The sequence below is a fragment of the Oryctolagus cuniculus genome, chromosome 10, assembly GCF_964237555.1.
Source record: "Oryctolagus cuniculus chromosome 10, mOryCun1.1, whole genome shotgun sequence".
NCBI lineage: Eukaryota > Metazoa > Chordata > Mammalia > Lagomorpha > Leporidae > Oryctolagus > Oryctolagus cuniculus.
The window spans coordinates 75,865,630-75,890,099 of NC_091441.1; the positions used below are offsets into that span (position 1 = coordinate 75,865,630).

At 49.2% G+C, this 24,470-nt stretch overlaps 1 protein-coding gene and 1 long non-coding RNA gene across 4 annotated transcripts in view; one reads left to right on the forward strand and one right to left on the reverse strand.

Annotated features, from left to right (window-relative positions):
* Positions 1–24,470, forward strand: part of PDZRN3 (PDZ domain containing ring finger 3) — a 252,081-nt gene that overhangs the window by 224,252 nt on the left and 3,359 nt on the right. For all 3 annotated transcript variants that reach the window (XM_051851467.2, XM_051851469.2, XM_017343969.3), the window contains 5 exons: positions 3,579–3,826; positions 6,592–6,679; positions 19,376–19,474; positions 20,584–20,646; positions 22,658–22,759. In XM_051851467.2, the coding sequence (XP_051707427.2) occupies positions 3,579–3,826; positions 6,592–6,679; positions 19,376–19,474; positions 20,584–20,646; positions 22,658–22,759 (600 nt within the window). The remainder of the gene's footprint in view (positions 1–3,578; positions 3,827–6,591; positions 6,680–19,375; positions 19,475–20,583; positions 20,647–22,657; positions 22,760–24,470) is intronic.
* LOC127492315 (uncharacterized) overlaps positions 4,419–24,470 on the reverse strand; it is a 199,228-nt gene continuing 179,176 nt past the window's right edge. The window contains exon 5 of the long non-coding RNA XR_007921533.2: positions 4,419–19,923. This is a non-coding gene — a long non-coding RNA (uncharacterized lncRNA). The remainder of the gene's footprint in view (positions 19,924–24,470) is intronic.

A 24,470-nucleotide genomic window follows, 5' to 3' on the forward strand; every position in this document is an offset into this window, starting at 1 on the left:
TCTTTTAAGAGAGTGTAATGATCCCTAAAATACCTTGTCAAGAAGCTTGCGTGGCATGGGGTCAAGTCCCATAAAATGTTTCTGTTGTACCCACCACTCTCGCCCTGAGAAACGCACCACAATGATGGGAAATATTTATGTGCATATTGGTGGCCAGGCAAGTGAGAAGTGCAGCAGGCTTCCTGAGAAATAAAGAAGCCTTCCAGTAGGCAAGCGTCTCGCAAGACCACTGTCCTGGGCTGAATTTTGCTGCTTTTGTAAAGACTGATTGATTGATTGGTGATTGATCTGATTTGCAAAGCAAGCCATGGGGGTTGGGGGAGGAGGGAGATCTTTCATCCACTTATTCACTCCCCAAGGACCAGGAGCCAGGAACTCCATCTGGGTCTCCCAGGTGGATGACAGAAGCCCAAGCACTTCTGCCATCCTCTGCTGCCTTCCTAGGTGTGTCAGTAGAGAAGTGGATCAGATGCAGAGCAGCCAGGACTCCAACCCGCCAAGTTCCAGGGTTCTCTTTAGGGTTGGCACCACCTTCTCTTCAGCCAGCTGGGCACCAGGGACGCACCAGCACTGTTTAACAGTACCCAAAGTCACACAGGTGCAGAGGCACTTGAGCCACTGGGACCCAGGGAGCTCTTTGTCCTCTGGGAATCCACCCAGCACAGACTAATCTAAGCAGGTCCTTTGTGCACGGATTTTGGCATCCCATGAAGTGGCCCCAGTACTGGTCTATAAAATCTACTGAGGAAAGCAGTAGTTGACACCACGTATCCATTTAAAAAAAAAAAAAAAGCTGGTTAAGATGCGTCTCTAATCAGAGAAGCATTTTCACTCATTCTTTTACACAGATAGAACAATGTCTTTTGGAATAATTGAGATTAAATCCATGCCTTACACCTGTTGGGATGTTTGATGCTGTAGGTAGTTAAGATCCAAAGCCAATGGCTTCAAGCATGGGATGTAATACCAAATAGGAAAAGAAGTGGGTGCAATGAGAGTCTAGGCTGTCAGTGCACTTGTTCAGTGACATACCCAGAGACCCCAATTCTCCCGCACCTCAGTGTGTTAACTTGGCCCCCAAAATGCTGCCATGGGGCTAAGAGATGCACATAGACAACTTGCTCAGAAGCAGGGAAGGACGCCCAGCCCCTAGCAGAGCCCACTTTTATCCCACCAGCCAGAATTCCACTGCACAAGAGGATGCTGAGTCCAGGAGTGCGGTTAAATTGCCCAAAGCCCACAGCCAGGACTCCAGCCCTGCCCTGACCCCAAAGCTGCATCCTTGGGCATTCCATCCCTGAACTGTTGAGAGAGAGGGCCATCTGGCTTGTGGAAGGATACAGAGGAAATGGGTTTGATTGGAGACCCTGGCCTAAGGCCAGCTCTGGACAGAAGGAACAAAACCACCATGATAAGCTAAAGCCAGTAAACTCCACACCTCAAAGTCTCCTCCAAGAAGCAACATGAGAGCTCTCTTGGCAGAGAGGAGGCAGGGGGACAGGGAGGGAACCCTGCTGGCCAGCAGCTGACATTGCAAACTGCTGTTGTATTTGTGAGTCCTCATTGCACGTGTGAAACACTGACCTAAGACAGAGACCCGACTTAGAAGACGCCTGGAGTCTAATACCTCTCCTGCGTCTTTGGAAGAGAACAGGAGGTTGAAAGGAAAAAAGCTGTCCTGGTAAGAAAACTACGTGTTCACTCCCTTTGGGCAAAGGGTCTGATGTTTACACAGGGAAAGCGCAGCTTCCACATCTTGTACAGGACCCTGTACGATGGTCCTTTGGAAAGCTAGAGAGAATTCCTGCATGATTCTGTTCTTTTCTCAAAGGGTAAAGGTAACCACAGCGTTAAACCCATCTGTTGCTCATCTTCCAAGGCGGGGATGTGAGTTGTATTGGCTCAAGTGCACCTGTGACATTTCAGATGCTCTTGGGCCATTCTGTGACCCACACTTCTTGTTCTACCAAACTCCCACATGATGGAAGTAAATTACTCACGCGGATTAAATCCAGATCACTCACCACCTGCACTGGCACCATGCATTTGGGCTTCCTAACAAGGAAAGGATCTGACATCTCTTCCTCAAGGCACTCTGGCCTAAGAGCTGCCGTTCCTGTGGGGTCGCGGTGAAAGAGAACGCGATCAATACTTGAGCCCTGCATGGGCAGAAGGAAAACAAGTGCTGTGCTTCAAGAAGATGCTTGGGGGGGGGGGGGGCTTTGGCTCGGTGTTCTGACATGTGTGCATGTGTAAGTGCCACACACATGCCAAGTGAAAGGAAGCATCGACCCAAGACGTTACAGCTCAGGCACCATGGATGTTCAGTGACCAACACGCGTCAGTGGCACTGTCCACAGAAGATCCAAGAAGCTGGGGAACTTCTGCAGCCATGTATTCTGTAGAATATGAGACTCACACCATCTTTTTATATGTGGTTTTCAATTGCCAACCAACCCAACGTAGAGAATCACGTTAAAATATTTTACAGCCTGCTAGGTTTCATGCAGTCCAACCATAAGACATCGCCAAACTATCTTCGTATGATGTAACTTCCTGAATGGAATTCCTTTCTTGTCCAGGGGAGGAGAGAGGGTGAATGAAGTGGTTGGGCTTCCCTGTTGCTGGGAATGACTCCAGTTTTTAGAAAGAAGATTCTTTCTCTTTCATGGTATGTAAGCTGTTCTAAAGAGAGCTGTGTGGAGTTAGTTCTCGCGGTGCCAACAGAGAGAATCCTGGCCAAGCATCCGAACTTCTGACCCACCAGGAATGACCGAGGTCAGCTCCTGGAGTTTATCTAAGGCTATAGGGAAGGGAGGTCAACATACCTCTGAGTCCACCAACTTCACAGGACAATAACCCTGTTTGGGGGGGTGGGGGCGCTTACTTAAGTCATGTGGTAGACAGTAGGCACTCGGTAAATACAAGCATTGGGGTTATAGTAGTGGCAAAGCATTGCACACACTGAGAAACAAAACTGCAATGAAGCTAGCTGGGTTTCTGCAGCTGTTGGCCATTTGAGTTTCTTCTCTGCGCTTAGCTACACCTACAGCCTTGATTATCATTTACTTAGCATCTGTGATGCACTTGTTAAAAAGAAAAAAAGCAAACAAATTAAACTATAAAAGGAGATGTCCTAACACTTCCATAAAAGGAAAAGTAGCATTACCTGTGACACACTGGAGAAACAGACACCATCAACACATAACAAGGTAATTAATTCCTAGTTAGCCAGTACTGCCCTGATAAAGGTTCTGAGCTTGGGGCTGGTCTTCTCCTTCACAGGCAAGATGAGCAAGTGATGAAACTATGTAAACTGTGCGCCAGTAGGAGCCAAGGCCTCCCTGCCGTGGGATTTATTATTTAATGCCAGATTTGTATGCCCACAAACTCACCCCATTCCTCCTAGGCGTTCTTTGGGAAACCTCAACATTGCACATTGCAGTTCTCTCTCTCTCTCTGACACCCCCACGTGCGTCTTCCTTATAGATGTGTACACGTGCAGTCACACCACATATCAGTGTTGGCAGTTTCTGCTCAATTATAATCCCATCTTCCCCTAACTTATGTCTCAACAGGTCAACGGCAAAGACTTATCCCGGGCAACTCATGACCAGGCCGTGGAAGCGTTCAAGACAGCCAAGGAGCCCATCGTGGTACAGGTATTGAGGCGAACACCAAGGACCAAGATGTTCACGCCTCCCTCCGAGTCGCAGCTGGTGGACACAGCCACGCAAACGGACATCACCTTCGAACACATCATGGCTCTCACCAAGATGTCCTCCCCGAGCCCACCCGTGCTGGATCCCTATCTCCTGCCAGAGGAGTAAGTAACCATGACCATGAGCTACTAGTGCATTAATAAGTACGGTGAAGTTGGCTTTTCCCTTTCCCTGCGGTGGAAAAAATTAATGTGTCTTATAATTTTCCTCCAAGTTGCCTGTGTTTAACTTTATTGTTTATAGAGGCAATAAATCGGATCCTGCTCAAAACCGCGCCGACATATTAATGACTTTATTATAACCCTGGAGCGGAGTTATTCAAATGATATTCCAAGAACAGAATTACTTACAAATGTTGTAAAAGTTGTTTCGGAATAAAATTTAATCACCGCAAATGGTAATTGGAAGGTTTCGTAGTTATTACTGCAGGGAATGCTGATTGTTCTTTTAAACAGACAACGGAGCGAGTAAAGAGGGCTCTGCACGTTGGGGATTCTGCTTTCCTTGGTTTCGTTGCAAACCGGGATCCCTGGACGAAGCCCGGACGTGCCTCGCGTCCGCACGGATGCAACACCCACGTCCATCTCCTCACACTTGAAGCTTCCTCTGGCTTCATTGCTGCTGCAGAGAGTGGTGCAGCACCTCAGAGTGAGAAAACCCTGATGCTCAAACCAATTTCGGGCTGTGGAATTTGGGCAACTACTTTATTTCCCCAGGCTTTATCCCCCCTGCCCGCATTACAGTGGCAATAAAAATAGTATCTGCCTTATAGGCTTGTTGAAGGATGAAATGAAATAATGCATGGAACGTTCTCAGCATAGCAGATGGTGAGCCCGCAATAAATGGTAGCAGCCGTCACTATCAATTCAGTGACTGATGGAAAACATTCGGGAGAAAATGCAAAGCGAGAACCTTCTCACATTGCTTTTTCCATGGGACCTTGAACTTCAGGGGACACAGCCTCTCTAGCTGATGCTAAGGTCACCTCCGTCTCTTCCCATCTTGATTCCAGCTGGGTGGGGATCATTGATTCGATGCATTATTTCCAAGGGTGTTTTTCACCTCTTGCAGACAAAACCTCAGCACGAAACCTGTTGGATGTCTCCTAGTAACTCAATAGCTGGAGTAAGCACTTGTTTCCTGTGGTTCTGTCAAATCCCAGACAAAGGCTTGTCTTTCAATCCCTGACTTTAGTGGTTGGCTGTCATTGGAACCCAGGGTGAATTCCCCAAGCTGGGCAAAAAGTAGGTTGCACTGTAGCTGACAGTATGTAAGGGCAGAAGACAGGCATCCCCCTGACATTGCCCCATGGGGTACAAGTGCTCACAGAACTGCTGGCACCTGTAGAGTATTTCTCATGCCTGGTCCTCCTGCACCAGTGAGGAATTGCAACCCCACCCCACTCTACTCTGCCTGAGCTAGCAGCACCCCAGGGGAAAGGCAGGTGTGTCGCCTTCGGCTCCCAGCTCTTAGCCACGACACTCTCTGGTGTCCCAGCTGGTCCCAAGGAACAAGTGACTGATGTGCTGAACCCACTCATCCAAATCAGTTATCTGACATCCCCCACCAAAACGGCCTCATGTTATTGATGAGGCCTGGAAGGCTACTCCTGGCTCTTAAATGTTGAACTGCCCGAGTGACAGGTCTTTCAGGAGCCAAACCCCTAATTTCCTCTTAAGTCTGGTTAACATGACATGACGTATCCCCCCGGGGTGACTTGAGAAATGTCAGAGGAGTCCAGAGGTCAGGCGTCCCCAGGATGTGGCCTCCAGGTCACACAGTGGCCAGAGCACGAATCGGAATTGAGTGGGGAGGGTTAAGTTGACGCTTGAGAGCCCAGTCCTTCCACCAGTATCCTCAGTACTAAAAGCCCCTTAAGTGCAGGCAGCGTATTGCCTGATGGGTCCCGCAAATTGAAAGCCAGCCCTTGTTTGAATGACCACTCAGGTCTGATCTGTTGTCTCAAAACTAAGTGCCTGGGAGGGACGACCAGAGCCCATTGATTGCTGGGCTGTCCTTTTGAGAAAGTGAGATTTGGGTCCCCAGCCAGCAGTCAGAGGCCAGAGCTTTCCATCGGCATCTAGCACCATGGACCCCCAGCTGCATTCAAAGCCGCTGACCAGGCGTGTTGTAACTCCCATTGCCTTTTTCCTAAAGATCCCATTCGGGACATTTCCAAAAGGTAGTGGGTTCTGTGAAGTGTGCTCTATGTGTGTTGTCCTAAAGGAACACACAGTGTCCAGCCTCCTGGCAGAATGAGTGTGTGTGCATATATGCACGCATACACACACATGCATGTATGCCCACAGGGAGGTACAAACACTGCAAACACGTGCGTGCATACTGGGGAGTGCAGCCCACGTTTCTTGCTGTGGGTACAGTCAGAAGATTCAGGAAGACAATGTCCTAGAAGATCACATCACACTTTGATTCATCACTGTTAGAACCAATCTCAGAGGCTGGCGTGTGTGTTTGAGTGTTGCCTGAAGTTGATCTTACATCCCTCCAGAGCTAAAACCTAACGCGGAAGCAGTACGTGGTAACACGGGCCTGTCTCCTGCCCAGAGACTGAGTTGGCAATGAGTCGCATTGCACAAATGACTAGCTGGCTAGGGGACAGACTCTGGGCTCAGAGAGCATTGCACCTCGCAGTGCCTTACCTCCCAGCTTACCCCCTTGCAGAGCAAACGGACTCCTGGGCAGGTAGTGGAACTCTGATGATGGAGGTCCTGACTGTGCCCAGATCCACATCCAAAGAGGAGTGGGCTAGGGAGGCCCATGCAAACCCTGCTGGGCCTGACAGAAGGGTAATAAAGTGAGATGCTTATCCTAGAAGTGGGGCCTTCAGGATCTTGCACTATTTTTTCAGGCATCCGTCCGCCCACGAGTACTATGATCCAAACGACTACATTGGGGACATCCACCAGGAGATGGACAGGGAGGAGCTGGAGCTGGAGGTAAGGAGAGCGCCCTGTCTCCCTTCGGGGGTCACTCTGGGGAAGCCAGCAGGCCTACTGAGCTCTTTCCTAGAGCACATTTCATTTGTGGGTGCTGCTGAAGACTATCAAAGGCAGCAGCACCTGTGACCGCGCCTGTAAAAGGCACAGCCAAGCTTTCCTTTCGCTTCCCCTTCAAAACAAAGCAAACAGGGTTTGGGTTTACATTATTTTTTATTTTTAATTTTAATCGCTTAAAAACCAAGATTCTCAACCTGGTTCTCACATAACCCATATATCCTTGTAAGGTAAGCCTCCTCCTCATCTAGCTTGTAAATTTTCTGAGAATTTATTTATTTGATTGATTTAACAGAGATCTCACATATACTGGTTTGCTTCCTCCAAACACCAGCAATGGCAGGGGCTGGGCCAGGCCAAAACCAGGAGCTCAGAGTTCAGTCTGGGGTCTCCCATGTCAGGGACGGGGTCCCAGCGACTTGACCTGTCACCTGTGTGGCATTAGCAAGAAGCTGGAATCAGGAGCAGAGGTGAGACTTCAGCCCAGACACCCCAGTTTGTGATGTGGGCATCCCAGCAGCGTCCTTAACCACTAGGCCAAGACTCACCCTAACTTCTATCTTTTAGGGCTTCACTTTTTTTTTAAGATTTACTTATTTTACTTGAGTTACACAGAGAGAGCAGGAGAGGCAGAGAGAGAGAGAGAGAGGGAGGTCTTCTGTCCGGTGCTTCACTCCCCAATTGGCCGCAATGGCCAGAGCTGTGCCCATCCAAAGCCAGGAGCCAGGAGCTTCTTCCGGGTCTCCCACGTGGGTGCAGGGGCCCAAGGACTTGGGCCATCTTTTACTGCTTTCCCAGGCCATAGCAGAGAGCGGGATAGGAAGTGAAGCAGCCGAGACTCAAACCAGCATCCATATGGGATGCCAGCACTGCAGGCAGCAGCTTTACCCGCTACGCCACAGCACTGGCCCCAGGACTTCACTTTTTTCTTGCTCAAAGGCAGATGCTGAAGAACAGGAGGACAAATTACTGGAGTGAACACCAGCCCTAACACAAAGCGGTGGCCCACTGCTTGCTCCAGGTTTTCTAATTCTTATCTTGAAGAGATGAATCAAATCCGTAACTCTCCTTACGCATTATTTGAGGCCAAAGAGGAATCAAGACTGTTGATGCCGTACAATTCAGACACTCCTCTGCTAAGTGTTAAAATACCTCGAGGACAGCAAGTTGCTAACAAGAGTTCTGTTTCTCATTTTCCTTTTAGTAAGAGTGACAGGAGGGTTCCCTTTCTGTTCTCTAGGATTCTCTCTCTAGAGTTGTCTCTGTTACTATCTCTGGGTGGCTCCTGCCCAGCCCTGGCTGATAACCATCCCAGCATTTCCCCTCTTCCAAGTTGAACACGCCCCTCACAAGGAGGCCTCTGTGGCCGTCCTATCCTGGGATTTCTAACAGGACACTCCTGCCTTGCGAGGGAAGAAGCGGAGTCTGACGTTGGTGTCAAGACCAGGCCCTCCAGCTGGGTCTCGTGCCTGCTTTCCGTGATAAGCTGCCCACCTGGACCGTTCACTCCTCACTTGTCCATCGGAGGCTCTGTGGCCTCTCCTTAACTATCCTCTAGGGTATCATTTAACTGGCACTGTTTCACTTGGCTTCAGGCATCGTTCTATAGGCACACTGCTGTTTGGTTCAGTGGGCTCTGGGGAGTACCTTGTCCTGAATTACAGTGTGTGTGGGCACAAAGGGTCCCAGGGAAGTGTTGGGGAGTGCATTGCTTGATCCAGAACTCTGTGCGTTCAGAAAACCTGTCCCTACCACTCACACACACGTGTTCTGGATTAGTGCTGCTCACCCCCATGTGTTCTAAATTACTGCTAGCGATGACTCACATCTGTATCCAATAGCAGGTGTGAAGTGTACTTCTATGGCCTTCCTAGATACTGAAAGATCCTCTGAGTTGTTTGCTCCTTAGATGTGGCAAAGCAGAACTCGTCACCTATTCATTACACCGGAGGCATGTATCAGTTCACAGAAGTTTTTTTCAGGTTTTCCTCACTGACAAAATAATTTAGAAAAAAAAAAGTGACAGAAAACAGAGAAAACACCAGCATCCATGATGGAGTTGTATTTTGGGGGAAACATGGTTTCCTGTTTCAGTGTGTTTCCAAGAGACATGGGAGCATTTCTGAAAGCTGACTTTATGGAGGACAGTAACAGGGTGCATTTTCAAAAGGTACCTGATGCTGACAGGTAAGCCTGTTGGCACCAACAGGAGGTCAGCCGAGGAAACCCACGAACATTTTATCCAATTTCATGGCCAGCTGCTGTGTAATCTGGGCTGCCCCACGGACGCTTCTGAAGGTGATGAGTTATTTAGTGGCGGTAGGGCCGGTGCAGTGACAGAAGCAGCTGAATGGTAGAAAATCGCTGTGCTCCGAGAGCATTGCTTTCAAGTCGCCAAGAGCTCTCATTCCAAAAACCGAAGCTGGACATCAATAAAAGGAGTGCACACGACAGCTTTGAACTGCTGCTCGCCGACTGCCAGATGGGCAAAGCAAAGCCGTTGTCACTAGAGACGCCACTGACTCCATGACATTGTTTTGAAAATGTTGAGTTCTCCTTAAATGCCTCTGGTCTAAACAGGACTGGCAATTACTCTAACTGTACAAAGCGTGGATGGCTTCTGCTGTCTGCCAACCAACGACCCACATGCTTGCCATCCAGTAACTGCTCCAGGAAAAGTAGCCTGTTCTTACTAATAAGGATTTTGCCTCTTACGTCTAGTGTCCTGGCGGCCCAGGTTCAAGGCTAGCTAGTGAAGCAGCTGACGACGCCTTCTGAACACCTGGGCTTTATGTCGTTCCTACATCTCCCTCCCCAAAGGGGAACCATGATCTGATCAGTACAATCGGGAAAGACCAAATGAAAGAAAGCTCAAGATGTTCTTAGAGGACTTTCAGAATCTGACGGCTTCACTAGCGCGGCGAATACCCTGGGCAAAGGGAACAGCCATGGGAGGCAGGACCTCCCAGACCTCTTTGTTCACACTCCCTCAGCCTGGAGTTGGAGAAATCCTGCTCTGCGGAAGGGAGTGCTAATTAATCATCTTTATGGGGCAATGCTGCTCGGTGATGATCATTATAATTGTGATGAAGTACGGCTCTTGGAAAAGCTGTCACATCTCTCAGAAGCTAGATTTAGGAAGTGGTGTAGACTTGGCAGTCGTTGGGACTTGCTAGCATGGGTTCTTCAGTTCTTTCGTTTAGTTTCCAAGACCTTTGAGGTGCTGATGAGAGCTGCGATCTCTTCATGCTTATAGGAGCTTCCACTGGGTTTCAGGAGATTGCCTGAGCCTCCCCAGCAGGGTCTGCCCACCCTGGGCCATCCGCCCCGCCTTGCATGCGAATCTCACCAGAACTGCTATTTACTTTCTATTTCCCTTTAACTCAGTGTCTTTAAACTAAGATAATTCTGTTTTTAAAGACACACTGGATAACTGCCTCACAAGGAAACTGAACATCAATATTGCCACAAATAGAAAGCCCCATACGACTGAATAGAGTGCACACAAGACAGTGTTACAAAGTCCCGGTGTTTGACACCAGGGAGCCTAGGCCACTACTGCCTGCTCTCGTCCTGTCTTTCCAAACAGATGGGCTCATATTAAAGATGTGCCCAGCCTCACCTAGAGTGAGCTTAGGAACTGCCTGGGGGTGGGGGCCTCTTGTCTTTGGCAGCAGCGAGCCCCTGAGACACAATTCCCTGGAACTTTAGTATTTGAAGAGCAGGAAGCCTGGCAGCAGCCCAGCGACACCTGAGAGGCACAGCAGCTGTAGACCTTAGCCCCCAGAGCCTCAAAGTCAGAGCCTTCACTTCCGCAGGGCCCCCTGGGCCTCGGTGCACACTGAGGTTGCAGGAGCTCTGACCTGGAGGCCGTGGGCCAAGATAAAGACACTGGAGCTCTGACATCCTCTCGTTCTCCTGAGTCACACCAGGGAGGCCTTGGTTGTGCGTTTCTTCCACTGCAGTAAAATATGTGTTCCATGCCAGTCCCTGTGTGGGCTGCTCCACTTCCGATCCAGCTCCCTGCTGATGGCCTGGGGAAAGCAGTGGAAGATGACCCAGGTGCTTGGGCCTCTGCACCCACGTGGGAGGCCTGGATGAGGTTTTCTGGCTCCTGACTTTGGCCTTGCCCAGCCCTGGCCATTGTGGCCATCTGGGGAGTGAACCAGTGGATGGAAGTGTGTTTCTCCCTCTCCCTTTCTCTCTCTCTCTCTCTGGCTCTAACTTTCAAATAAATAAATGAATTTTTTTTTAAATAAAAAGTGCCCCAAGTCATTAACATCATCCATTCAGTCCATGCAATTGCCATGGGCTAGAAAGAAATATGCCCTTGGAGACATGTTAGCCCGTGTTAATAGAGCAACTTCTGTCTTCTCACACATAAAATAAACAGAGACAAAGAGAATCAAAGGGGACCAAAGGAATATTTTCAGTTAGAACTTTGATTCTCTGCAACTTCACATCTATGCTTGTCTTTTCCTTTGTTTTTCTCTATTTTTTATTATTTCTTTAAAGATTCATTTGTTTACTTGAAAGGCAGATTGACAGAGCGAGAGGGAGAGCCCCATCCGGGTCTCCCACATACTTGAGGCATCACGTGCTGCCTCCCATGCACATTAGCAGGAAGTAGCTCAGAAGCAGAGAGCGGCCAGGACTGAAATCAGGCCCTGAGCTGTGGGATGCAGACGTCCCAAGTAGCCGCTTACCCCGTTGTGCCCCAGTGCTGCCCCCGTGTTACGGTCTGCGTTCTGCATGAGCTGTGACATAGGCTCCATTGCATGACACATACTGCATGGCACTAGAAACGCACGGGCCGGAAGTCACCACCTGCCTGCCTGTCAGGGACTCACAAGCCCTCACGCATTGGACATGGGCTTGTTATTTCTTAGAAACACGGGATATGGATGGTCTCCATCTCCAGGCTGCCTTGAAAGAGGCTATCCCAGAGCGCGGGGAGTCCACACCCAGCAGGAAGGCTGCTTTTGCACCTGTGGTCCCCTGTCCCCGTCAGCTTAGCCATCACTGTCACCAGGTTCTTCCTGTTACCTCGGCACCAGCTGGGGTTTTGGGTGAGCAACTGCGACCATCCCAAATGCTGTGGGGACAGCAGCTGAGGTCAGGGCGAGAAGAAGCCACAGAGCTATGGTTTAGATACGGACTAGGTGTGTCCCCCAGAGATGCGTGTGCCCCGGGGGGGGGGAGCCTGCTCCCTGGGGTGGCATTGAGATGCTGGCAGCTGTAAGAGGTGGGGGCCCAGTGGTTGGGAGGAGGTTACAGAGCACTGCTCACAGGGGATTAACACTGTTCTCCCAGAGGGAGCGGCTCCCGTGACAACAAACTTAGAACGCGAGGTTGCCCTCTTGCTTCTGTCTTGCCATGTGCTCTCTCTCTCTCTCTCTCTCTCTCTCTCTGTCTCTCTCTGTCTCTCAATCTCACCAGGCATGAACTTGCTCCAGGACCTCCAAAACTGAGCTGCATAGAGTTCTCTTCTGTCTAAAGTAACCCGCTCTGGGTATTGTGTTACAAGACAAAACAGACTCAGACAGTGGGGTGACACCTTCCTGGCCACGTGCCAGCAGGGAATCTGCAGGGGAGAGCAGTGCCTGCACCCCCCAGTGCCACCCGGTTTCACTGGTCTGTCTTGGGAAGGGCACCTGGTCAGTTTAAAGAACACCAACAGGTTAAAGCCCACTGCTGAGACCTGTGTCTCCTTAGCAGACCTGCGTTTCAGGGACACTGGCACACACCTGTCTCCCTTTCTCCCACGAGATTTCTTACAACAGGCAACAGTGTCTTCTGGAGTCATCCTGTCTGATGAGGTTCGATTTCGGAGTGATCAGGTGTTTTGGAGTTGGGGTGTGCATGGAGGGGCAATCTGAGAACATTGCTCATCATCTAAGCAGAGTTAGACCAAAATCAGCACCTTTCAAAGGACAATTCGCACAGCGGACTCTATAGATGAGTGTGTTGGGATATTACTGAAATAAATGCACAAGGAAAAACAAATGCCCCCCCAGCTTAAAGCACACAAAATGATCATATTTAGGTAGCAAATCCCTGTCATTGTGAAACTGCCTCAAGTTAAAGGCACGATCCCCAAGGACACCCTAGGGTTAAGCAGTCAAATAATTACCCATAAATTCTCAGGTACTGAACACCTGCTCTAGATCTTCCTGCAGGCAATTAAGAAGGAAAATAAGTGTCTGAAGAAGGCTTTGTCCTGAATCTATTGTTTTAATTTCCCAGGTGATTCAGCAGCAGCAGCCCTCTCCAGGCTGTGCAGCCTGCTGTCACCTGCACTGTGTTGTGATGATGTCATTCTGAGACCAGAGAGGAAAGGGAAAGCTACGGTTTCAACAGGGGCGGGGCCCCCCCAGATGATGTCCAAAAATCTGGTATCATCAAGTAACCTAAGTAGAAGGGAAGGGAATTGGAATGGCCCCAGAGGCAATGCAGGTGCCCCAGCCAATCTAGCCATTTTTCTTGGGCCTTTGAGGCCCAGGGCAAGGAAGTCTCCCAAGTGAGCCCTGTTCTGATGGAGTCAGCCTTCTCTCCCTGCGGCATCAGGATCTCCCACGTTCTTTGCACTGCCACCTGCACTTGGCAGCCTGCATAACCTTTCCCCCAGATCTTTGCAAAGCTGCGTCTTTTGCCCAAATGTCACCTCTCCAGAGAAGCTTCCTGGCCACTCTCTCAAGCATCGCTACGTCACCGGTGTCAGTTTCTACTTATTGTCTGTCACCCGACTAGAAAATAAGCTCTAAGGGGTGGGGGCTCTGGTATAACTCAATCTGTCCTAGTCTTCTTGATTAAGCAATGTCTGGTGCATAGCTGGCGTACAATAACTATCAGCTCAATGACAGAATAAATCCCTTGTGAGCCTATCTCAAATCGAAGGTCCTTAGGAGAAAACGCAGCCCTTTCACAGACACGACTGCATCCCAAACAGCAACTGTTGGGATCATAAGCAGAGCCAGCTGGACCTCTAAGATGCAGAGTTGTGCTCCAGCGACCAGTCTTCCTGGAGGAGAATAAACCATCGAAATTAGTCTCGGGGTCCCCTTTGATTAAAGTGGCCGATACTGAAACAGAGAGCCTGACTCGCCGGGGTTGAATGGCCCCCTTAATACTCTTAATTGGAATATCGTTTCAATTTCATCTGAAATGTCAGGCTTAGCTGTTCGTTTTTATCAAGCGGTCCATCTAGACCAGTAAGCAACAGGATACAGGGCTGGGGGTAGCTGTAATTCAGATAATGCTAATGCATTATTCATACCAGATTGATTAATGGTCTCCTTTGAAATCTTATCTCCATCATCACAGACAAATATGTATTGATAACCTCCACGCTCTAAGTGATACACTCTGGTGTGTAAGGCCAGCTCAGAGTCAGCAAGAAATGTTGAGAATTTATAAAACACTTAGTAAGTTTCAGCAAATTTTAATTTCTACTCAGCCTCAAACTAGCGTGGCTTATTTTGAAACTGGAGAACGAAGTTAAGTGACTTGCCCAAGGCGACCTCACTCATAATGGCAAAGCCAAGCTGACATATGTAATTTTTTATTGTGTCTTTATCCTGCCTTAAAATCTCAAGTTCATTCACTCAGTTTTACTGAGCATGCTTGTTGCACAGCATACAGGCTAGACACTGCTTTTATTGCACAATTCATTACTAAGCTCCTGTTCACTCTAATCTGCTTTATGAGCAACTGAGGTAAACCACGAATCTGTATGGAGCTCTTACATTGCTGTTTCTCATGAGCTCCTGAGAAGCTGTTATGCACGGTTCACTCTGAGCTTAGCCCATTAGCAGCTGGCCTCTTCTCCGTGAGCCTGAACCGTCCCTTGGAGATTGAATGACCGAGGCGAAGTCGTATCCTGTGCCTTCTAATTGAAACTTCTCTGGCCTTTGTTTAACGTTCCTAAGAAGGTCCAGGGAAAACAAGGAAATATTATAGCCCACGTCATCCTAACGCCAATGTCAAGTACATTCCTGGTGTAAACTCCAGAATACTCTTGGCTTTATTGCCACTTAAAATGTGCTGTCCCAGCATGGGTTCACCTAGTGCCACTCATCCTACAGGGGTGGGCAGTGTCCAACCCGCAGGCCACATAAGGCCTGTGAAATCATTTGCTCTGGCCCTGACCAAGGCAAGTGCAAGTGGGATTCAAAACTCGAATAAATCTATAGCAGGCTAATTTTTAGGTTGATCATTTTGTACGGCCTGCAAGTGCTGGTATAAATAGCCAAAAAGAAAAGGTTCCCCAGCCCCGCTCTAAAACCTGGACCAGGGTGGGCATTTGGCCTAGCAGTTAGGATGCCAATTAAGATGCCCAAGTCCCACACTAGGGAAGCTGGATCACAGCACCCAGCTCCAGTTTCTGATTCCAGCTCCCTGCTACTGTAGACCCTGGAAAGCAGAGCGATGGCTCGAGTGAGTGGGTTCCTGTTCCCACCCGTGGGGGAGACCTGGGTTGTGGCCCTGGCTTTGACCTCAGCCCATTCCCAGACATTGCAGGCATTTGAGAGTAAACCAGAAGATTCGGGGGTGCACACACTCTCTCTCTCTCTTGCTCGCTCTCTTTCTCTCTTTTCTCTTTCCCTCCCCATCTCAAATAAAAATTTTTTTGAAAAACACAGACCACTTCCAGTATAGAAAACTGCTCCAGAATAGTGCTCCTTAAACCAGAATTATGCTGCCGCCCGAGGTCTGTTTTTAAGATCAGATCCTCCAGCTTTGCTTCACTGTGAGCAGGAAGGTGGAGTGGGCGAAAGCAGCTTTGACATACTCCGGGCAGGTCTTTCCAGTGAGACCCCGCCTTCCCCATGCCTCACCCTTACGTGTCTCACGTACACCTATACACACAGTCTGAAGGCAGCATCATGGGATATTTCCAGTGCACCTGCCTTTCAGCCTGTCTCACGAGGTCAGGTGGAATTTTTCACTCGGGTGTCATTCTGTCACTCAAAAAGTTTCAGATTTTAGAGCATTTAAGATCGCAGATTTTCAGAGTGGGGATGTTCAGCCTGTTCCAACGTGCTCGTAACCACAGGGTGGGGTTGAGGGAGCCTACAAAAGGTGTTTAAATAAGGAAGCATAAATGGATCTTCTTGATTCAGTTATTGGTGATTCAGGTGAAGATATTTTAAAGCAGCAAATGTTTCTGAACTGTCTTCTGTTCTAGCCTGAAACTCTGCTGCAAAGTTTTCTTACACAATTTTCTTACAAAAGTATATGGGCCGGCGCCGCGGCTCACTAGGCTAATCCTCCGCCTTGCAGCGCCGGCACACCGGGTTCTAGTCCTGGTCGGGGCACCGGATTCTGTCCCAGTTGCCCCTCTTCCAGGCCAGCTCTCTGCTGTGGCCCGGGAGTGCAGTGGAGAATGGCCCAAGTGCTTGGGCCCTGCACCCCATGGGAGACCAGGAGAAGCACCTGGCTCCTGCCATCGGATCAGCGTGGTACGCCGGCCACAGCGCGCTGGCCACGGCAGCCATTGGAGGGTGAACCAACGGCAAAAGAAGACCTTTCTCTCTCTCTCACTGTCCACTCTGCCTGGCAAAAAAAAAAAAAGTATATGGATTTGTAGGAAGAAACGGGCAGATTCAAAAGGAAAACATGCAGGAAAAAAAATCATCCTGCCAGCAGCAAAATGAACTGACATCAGCCCCCGTCTCTCTCTCTCTCTCTCTCTCTCTCTCTCTCTGTAAATAACTAAATCTTTTTAAAAAATGGAATAAAAATGCTTTTCCAGTTAGGTTTTTATCAAAATCACATGCTAAAGACTTCTGAAATCTGGCCACCTATGTGGTACTAGGCCAAATGTAACCCTTGTCTCTACAGAACATCAGTTCGCACATTCCTTGTGAGTCTCTCTCTTTTGTACTTGCATACCATCAACAGGAGGATATTTCAACAAGTTCACAGAAAAATGCAATTTAAAGCTAAGTTTATACTGATGCTTTTTTTCCTAATACACATCTTGGATGAATTTTTTGAAGACCCCTTGAACTTGGTACCACTATTTTCCAAGACATGTTTTCCAGACTTGTTACTTTCCTGGGCTGTGTCAAACAGAGTTCTCAAGTCTAGTTGTGTCTTGCAGAATCATGCTTGTCAGACTGTGGGGAGAGACCATGAGGACCAGGCTGGCTGGCTCGTTTACTTTTCAGTCTGCCACTGACCAGTGGTTCAACTCTGCATGACTGTGGAGCTGACCGCATTAGGTGGCTAACACAACAGGACCTGAACCAGTACCTTGTTCACTGATCAAGTCTGCTGGCCACACCCCTGGTGACCAGGAGAAAGTACAGATGCTAAGTTTCTAAACACTTCTCTCAATTTCTGTACTTATTGAAGCACACTCCGAGCAGCATTGCAGTAAAGCCCCATGGAACTATGATACCTGTTGTACTTTCTTGGGCGATAGCTACTTTGGTGACTGGTCACTCAAGGAAAGCTAGCACGTGTGTTGTTACTTTGGACCCTGTTAAAAGTAATACCACAACATGTGTTGTCTTTTTCATTTGTCTTGCTACAATCTTCCCAGCGATCTCTACCCCTGCTTGGGCTGCACGTGGCGCTGTTCCAGCATCACAGGCCCCCACAGTGATAGCTCAGGCCCCTGTGGCAGCATCTGTGCTGCAGCTGTGCACTGGGACCTCAGCAAATACACGTGAAATGTGATCCACGCAGTGGAACCAGGAGGGAACTCCAAAATCAAGGGAGGCTTCCCTTTGGCTCACACTCAGATAAAGTGTAACCGAAGGAAGATATCTGGACCTGTGTCTGGATCACAAGAGCATGACCAATGGTTAGGATATCTGTGTGACAGAGATTGATTTTCCAAAGGATTTGGAAAGAGTTTGCCATTGTGGCTGAATATGGCCTATGACCCTTAATCCCCTGCATAGTATATTTCTCAGAAATGAGGAAACAAACGCCCATCTAACTCAACCAAGTCATCAGAAATTAACAGGGTTTCATTATATGCAAAATTCACCCTATTGCTAAACCTATGATTAGGAAGTCCTTAAATTAGTTAACATACCAATGTTAATTAATAAATATTAATAAAGGAATCCTACGGAGGGGTTGAAGTCTGCCCTCCCTGCCACAGTACCTTTGGGTTCAGGCCAGTAACCATCCTACACTTAGTTATCGTCCTTCCAAGTGACTGAGGACCTCTGGAAGGCCGGGCACTGTGCTCAGCACTCCGCATGCCTCCTCTTCCTCACCCCACCGAGGCCAGAAGAAATGTGCGAGTCGGGAAACAGCCCTGGAGAGAATCACCAGCCCATGCTCAAGATGCTGGAAAGAGCCTGGGCTGGCGACCTGCACCCAGGTCTGCCTTTCTTTGTAGCCCCAACTCTGCACCACTGCATTGTACTGACAATGTTGCAGCCTGAGATCTTGGCAGTCCTCACCCAATGATGGGTGCCCAAGGTGTGGGACTAAAACCAGAGAGCCTTGTGCTGGCCACTGGGCCCCCACTGCCTTGATACACTTGACCTGCCTTCTTTCCTCCTTGCCCTGAGGCTTTGGCCATATTCATCCAGGGCCTTTGCACCTGCTGCTCTTCTCCCACGGTTTTGGGTACCCTGCCTCTCAAGGGGAGGAATTAAGAATTATCTGCCATGTAACTGCTCTGAGCTTCTCCACATGACAGCTGCACCCATCCCTCCTACCCTTCAGGGCCCTCAAGTGAGGCCACTTAGAAGTAGTCCCCACAGACAGTAGACAAGGACCCCAGCTCAGGGTCCCTGCAGCTTTCCCGGTTAGTGAGCAGATGATAACACTGTAAAGTAGACTAACTAGGCTTCTGTGGGAAACTTAGCAGGCGGCCATCAAACGGGTTCCTAGGCTACAGCTGCAAAAACTTGCAGGAGGCAGTGGCAGAGCAGGTGGAGAGGAACTTAGCCTGTGCACATCTCAGAAAACCCAGGGTGCTCACCCGGCCTCCCACAATTCTTCAACGTTCTGACTTCATTCTCAAGTGCAGGCTAATTGGCAAATACAATAGCATCCTCTGTTCTCAGGCATCCCGTGTTTGGGCTTACTTTGCTTTTATCTTATTTAATTTGCAGTAATAGCAGCTAAAACTAATTTCTCTGCTGTAAATATCACAGCTGTTGTGGAAAGCATTAATTACACACTATCATGTTACCCTCCTTTCTTGGACCAATCTGTGTGTAATCTGCTTGCAAGTTCTACGACCATGACTATTAAGGAAACACAATGTGAAATCATCTTAACCCAACACGTTGGAAACATTTGCACTGCACTGGCTGGCTGGCTGGTTTGGGGTGTGGAAATACTCTTGTTTGTGGATGACATTGAAAGAATGCTTTTTAAAAGCCCTACCCCAGAAGTCTTGACATTGAGTGAAATATGGGTAATTTTTCTTTGGGAGGATCAATAGAATAACTATTTTCAAAATGACTTTATATTGACTGAAAGGTCAGGCACGCCCTGAGCATTGATCCCGTGTCCATAATCACTCTTTGTGTAGTAAGTTCTCCACAGTGGCATGCAGAGAATTCCAGGTCATCATCTAAGCCAAATATTTTTAAAGCGTTTGACGTCCTCTTGGCCTGCATTGCCTGCTGGCGCTCACCGGGAACACCCTTCTTTGTTTAGGAAGTAGATCTCTACCGAATGAACAGCCAGGACAAGCTCGGCCTCACGGTGTGCTACCGGACGGACGATGAAGATGACATTGGGATTTACATAAGTGAGGTACGCGGGCCAGTTTTTTCCAACTATCCTATCGAGACTGAAAGGGTGTTTTTGCCCCTTTTCTGTGTTAACCAACCTTAACTCCAGCTCATCGAGTAAGCCTTTGGAAAGACATGGATGAATTGCTTCGTCCCTTTAGCACACTCCATGGAGCTCTGTCTTCACATGGGGTTAAGTTCCAGTGTCATCGCATCAGACAGAATTACCCTTGAGAAGCGTGCGAATCGGCTATAAAATGGAGCCGTTTACATGGTTTTGTGTTCAGCCCCGAGGGAGCGGCAGATTCACATTTCGCAGCCCATGTTCGTTGAGTGGAATGGTAAATGGAATCACTTATGCTCTGTAAAGGCGCGCTTTCTCTGTTTTTCTGTTTCAGTGGAGTTCATAGACGGGAAATGCAACTCATGTGAACTCATCAAAGTACACAGATAGAGGCCGTTTTGATCTTCCTAGAAAAGACAGTGCAAAACACCAGTGCTTTACTATGCACTCCTATCCTGCCAAGCGAGCAAACCCAATTTTTTTTTTCAGGAAGTAAAATCTTATCTCAAAGGGATGAACTAAGAGCTGTGTCTCCTAGGCCATTGGATGGACACTGCCTGTCTACCAAGTTCAAGTTGATCTAGCATGAATGCATTTAGGGGCAGCCCTTCCATACTGTATACCACTCGTCTTAAATATCTTCTAGTGCTAGTTATTTTCCAAAATGTAATAGAAGTGCTATAAAAATATCAAGGGAGTCTTGCTAGTCAGCATCACAAATGATACCCTTGAACCCATTCTACATCATTGGTTTCATTTTCACCACTGTTTTTTTGCAAGGCAGGTTGGCTATGCCTCCTCATCCCCCTGAGCTGGGCAGAGTCTGGGCACACTGTGGTATGACAAAGCTGCCACGCAGGGATCCAAGCAGAGACCCTGGAGAAGGCTTGGCAGCAGATCAGTCCATGCCTGTATCTCTTTGCACGACACTTGTCCTTGTTTGTTTCTGTGACAGCAGAAACACAGCAAGGAGCATGACTGGGTGTTAAGCGATGGCTTCTGGAATGTGCTGTTGTTCATTTTCGTGTGCGGCTGGCCGGTGCTGAGAGGTCTGCTGTGTGTTTCAGATCGATCCCAACAGCATCGCAGCCAAGGACGGGCGCATCCGAGAAGGAGACCGCATTATTCAGGTAGGTCTGCTTCCAACCGGTCGCCTCGCTGTGCTAACGGTAATTCAAGGGCTGAAAACGCAGGACAGGGTACAGAACAGGGACCACTACTCCAGATGTGCAGCAAGGCCAGACGAGATAAAAGAATGAGTAGGGGAAACTGGGTAGCAAGATGCAACAGGGAGTGGTGAGGCCTGAGACAAACTGGACAGAACACACCGCCCCCCCCTCCCCGGCAGAACGTGAGCCAGCTGACATCATCTTCTCTGATTCTGGGGGAATCTTTCTAGTCTCGTGAACCAGGATGATTCCCAAGTTAGAGCTCTCTGAAAGATTAACTGTGGATCAAACATTTCAAGGTGCGTCTTGTCCTTAAAATGGGAAGGACCATCTTTTAACAAAACTGATTCAAAAATTCTTTTAAATTTCATGATTCAACATATAACAGTTCTGTGGAACAGCTTCTAGGGGTCGTTCTCCCCGTCTGTTTTGTGCTACTATAACAGAGTACCTGATGCTGGGGATTTTATAAACTAAAGAGGATAGAGGATGGAAGTCCAGAACTGGGTGGCCCTATCTGCTCATCCTCGGCTGAGAACCCCCTGGCTGTGTCGTAAGATGGTGAAGAAGTGGAAGGAGACATGGCCTCATGTAGGAGTGCCCACTGTGTAGGGTAGCCTCGCTTTACAACAACCCGTTCTGGACAGAACTGACTCCGTGGGACCAGCATAACTCCTCCGAGGGTGCAGCCCCCCTGGCCTAATAACCTCCCATGAAGTCCCACTTCTTCAGGTTGTTCCGCTCAGCACTGTCAGGATGGGGACCAAGCTTCTAGCACGCGCGCCTCTGGAAACGCATTCAAACTGAATCCAGTCCCTGTCAGCTGCTACTTCAGCAACAGTTCCTTCTGGTCCGCAAGCCGCCACCTTTTTTAATCTCCCAGAAATTGAGATTCTTGGCTTCATGGGGTCCCGCCAGGCTTAGCTTTTTACCACTTCTCACTCATATTTTGTCATTTCTCATCCACCCTGTTTTCTCATTGCATTCTTCACCATGAATAATTTTTATTCCCCATTTCCATTCTGCATTTCTCCAGCCTTCACCTGGAATTTCAATTGCTTAGGGAAAGTTAACACCAACCTTCACCCCTGAAGGGTCAAAACCCTTTGCATCCTTTGGTTGCTGTAGTTTGCCGTGAGCCTTTACCGTGGAGCATGGAAGCACACTAGGAGGCGCCCCAGAGCACCCCCTGGGCTCCAGACCAGCTCCCCACATTGTCACAGCAACCCCACTTCCCTATCACCCCGAGTAGAGTCAACTCTTTTGCTACCTCTTGGTTCCCTGGTATAAGAAATCACACAGGGACTCAGCTCCAACTCACAGGAACCATTGCTGTGTCCCCTGGAGGAAGCATTTCCCCGGGCACTAAGCCCTGCACAGCAGCAGAGTTCAAAAGTTATAAGGACACACAAGCCAAAAGGCTGCAAGAGGGCTCTCAGGTGTCATAGTGAGAGTGTCACTCCCAGTTGAGCCTTCGGCCTAAAGAAGTTCAAATTCCAAACATGGGACACAAAACCCCAAGTATAATTCTACTCCCTTCTCTGCTGTCAGCTTCTGTAAGGTTCATGTGAGATCTGTTGCTGCCTCTCCTCCCATATTATCCAAAAATATCTGCAGTAATGCTTTTCGTATCTTCCACTTGTCCTCCTGCCTAAACACGGTGTCTGATCACGCTGCTTAGACGTGCCCTCTGCGTAACACGCTGATTTTTCTCAGTGTGATACCCTGGGCCCCCGGCCCCTTCTGTTCACCGATGCACAGTGGCATCATGAACTGTACTTGGGCAGGCTCTCTCCCAGAGCAGACAAGTGCATCGGTCCGAGCAAGCCTTCCCCAAATTCCAAGCTCCGTGGAATTTTCTGCCCAGCTGTGAGCAGGGGTTACAAACGCAGGCCTGAAGTAAGACAATGATTCTGCGAGACTTCCTCATGCGATTGTCTACTCACCCCCACTTTTGTTTGTTCCCCCTAAGATCAATGGGATAGAAGTACAGAACCGCGAGGAGGCAGTCGCCCTTCTCACCAGCGAGGAAAACAAGAACTTCTCACTGCTGATTGCAAGGCCTGAACTCCAGGTGAGTCGGCTTCCTGCAAGCGCAACTGGAACTGTATTACTAAGATCAAAACCCCACGTCTCCAGCGCTGTAGAACAGCAACTGAGTCTCGACTCTGACCCTGCAGTGCTTTGCACCCTGGCAAGGAAGTCACACTGGCAGTGACTTAGAACCCCATTCATAGTTTAACCATTTAAGGAGGGCGCTGGCTCGCACCCGAGCACTCCCACTGCAGGCCCAGCAGGCTCATTAGTGCAGGCATCTCAGGGAAGGAGAAGGAACGGAAACTTCTGGAAAGGAAAACACAGCCCAGGGGCTGACCGTCAGGATGCCCGACACACGTCTCAGCCTGCGTCTGTATGGGTCGCGATTCTAATAGCAGAGGGAGGGATGGGGGGACTTGAAATGGCTCCTTCAAAACTGAAAGAAATGCTGATTGATCAGTGACTGACCCTCAGCGACCACCTAACACATGGCGGGCCCTGTGCAGAGCGCTTTACACACAGGGAAGGCTCCTGCCTGACTGGTGTTCCCAGGGGTTCCCAAGGAGCCTGGAGACCCAGGATGGGATTCGGGCCCCAGCAGTCTGATTCAGAAGACGCTGGGCTGCAATATCTCCTTGCATGGAAAGGACCCTGGACTCATGCCCGCTGGCCCTCCCCATCTGTTCAGTTAGGACGGCTATCATGCGGGATCCGGGGCGGGAGCTGTCTTTAGATTTGAAAAGCCAAGTGGAAAGTAACCAGCGGCATACAGGGCGTCTGATTCACTGGCGCTGGTAGGGCCATGGGCGCCAAGGGTACATCAGCGGTGACCTCATCGAGGGCCAGCGGATTTTCTCTTAAAGGGCCAGAGGACGAGAGCTGGCTGGACTTGGCTGGCCAGACAGTCTGGGCTGCAGCTGCTAGGCGCTGACTCCCGTTGTGCAGAACAGCCAAAGCCGATACAGAAACAAATGGGTGTGGCTCTGTTTGATTTTCTGTCTTTAAACAAAACAAGCGCCGGGCCCACGGGCTGTACATCGTCAACCCCTGAAGAGTCTGCTCTTTTGAGGGGCCTGATGAAAGGGTTATTCTTGTCCAGGCCAAACACTTACTTTAGTAGACCTGCTTCTGTCACAAAGAACTCTTTTGAGTTTCTCTTTGGGGGCTGCTCAATCCGTGTGTGGTCCAGCAAGCAGGAGGCCTGGCTGGCCCCACCTGACCCTGCCACACAGACAGCCTGTTGGACTCACTCCCAGCAGCTGATGCAGGGGAAAGAGTGCTCCCTGCAAAACACACAGCGGGCACCAGAGACTTCCCCAGATGTGATGTAGGGTTGGCGGTCTCTTATTTGAAGATTTACTCTATTTATCTGAATGGCAGTGTTACAGAGAGAGCAAGGGAAAGACAGAGTGAGAGAGAGGGAGAAAGAGAGATCTTCCATCCACTGGTTCACTCCCCCAAAGAACCACAACAGCCGAGGCTGGGCCAGGGATGAAGCCAGGAGCCTGGAACTCCATTCTGGTCTCCCACTTGAAGGGCAGGGGCCCAAGCACTTGGACCATCTTCTGCTTTCCAGAAGCATTAGCAGAGAGCTAGAATGGAAGTACAGCACCTGGGACTTGAACCAGTGCTCAGATATGGGATGCTGGCATTGCAGGCAGCAGCTTAACCCACGGTGCCACAGTGGCAGCCCAGTGGAGGTCTCAGGAGTGGGTGGCTTCCCAACCTGCAGCAAAAACAAGGGGCAC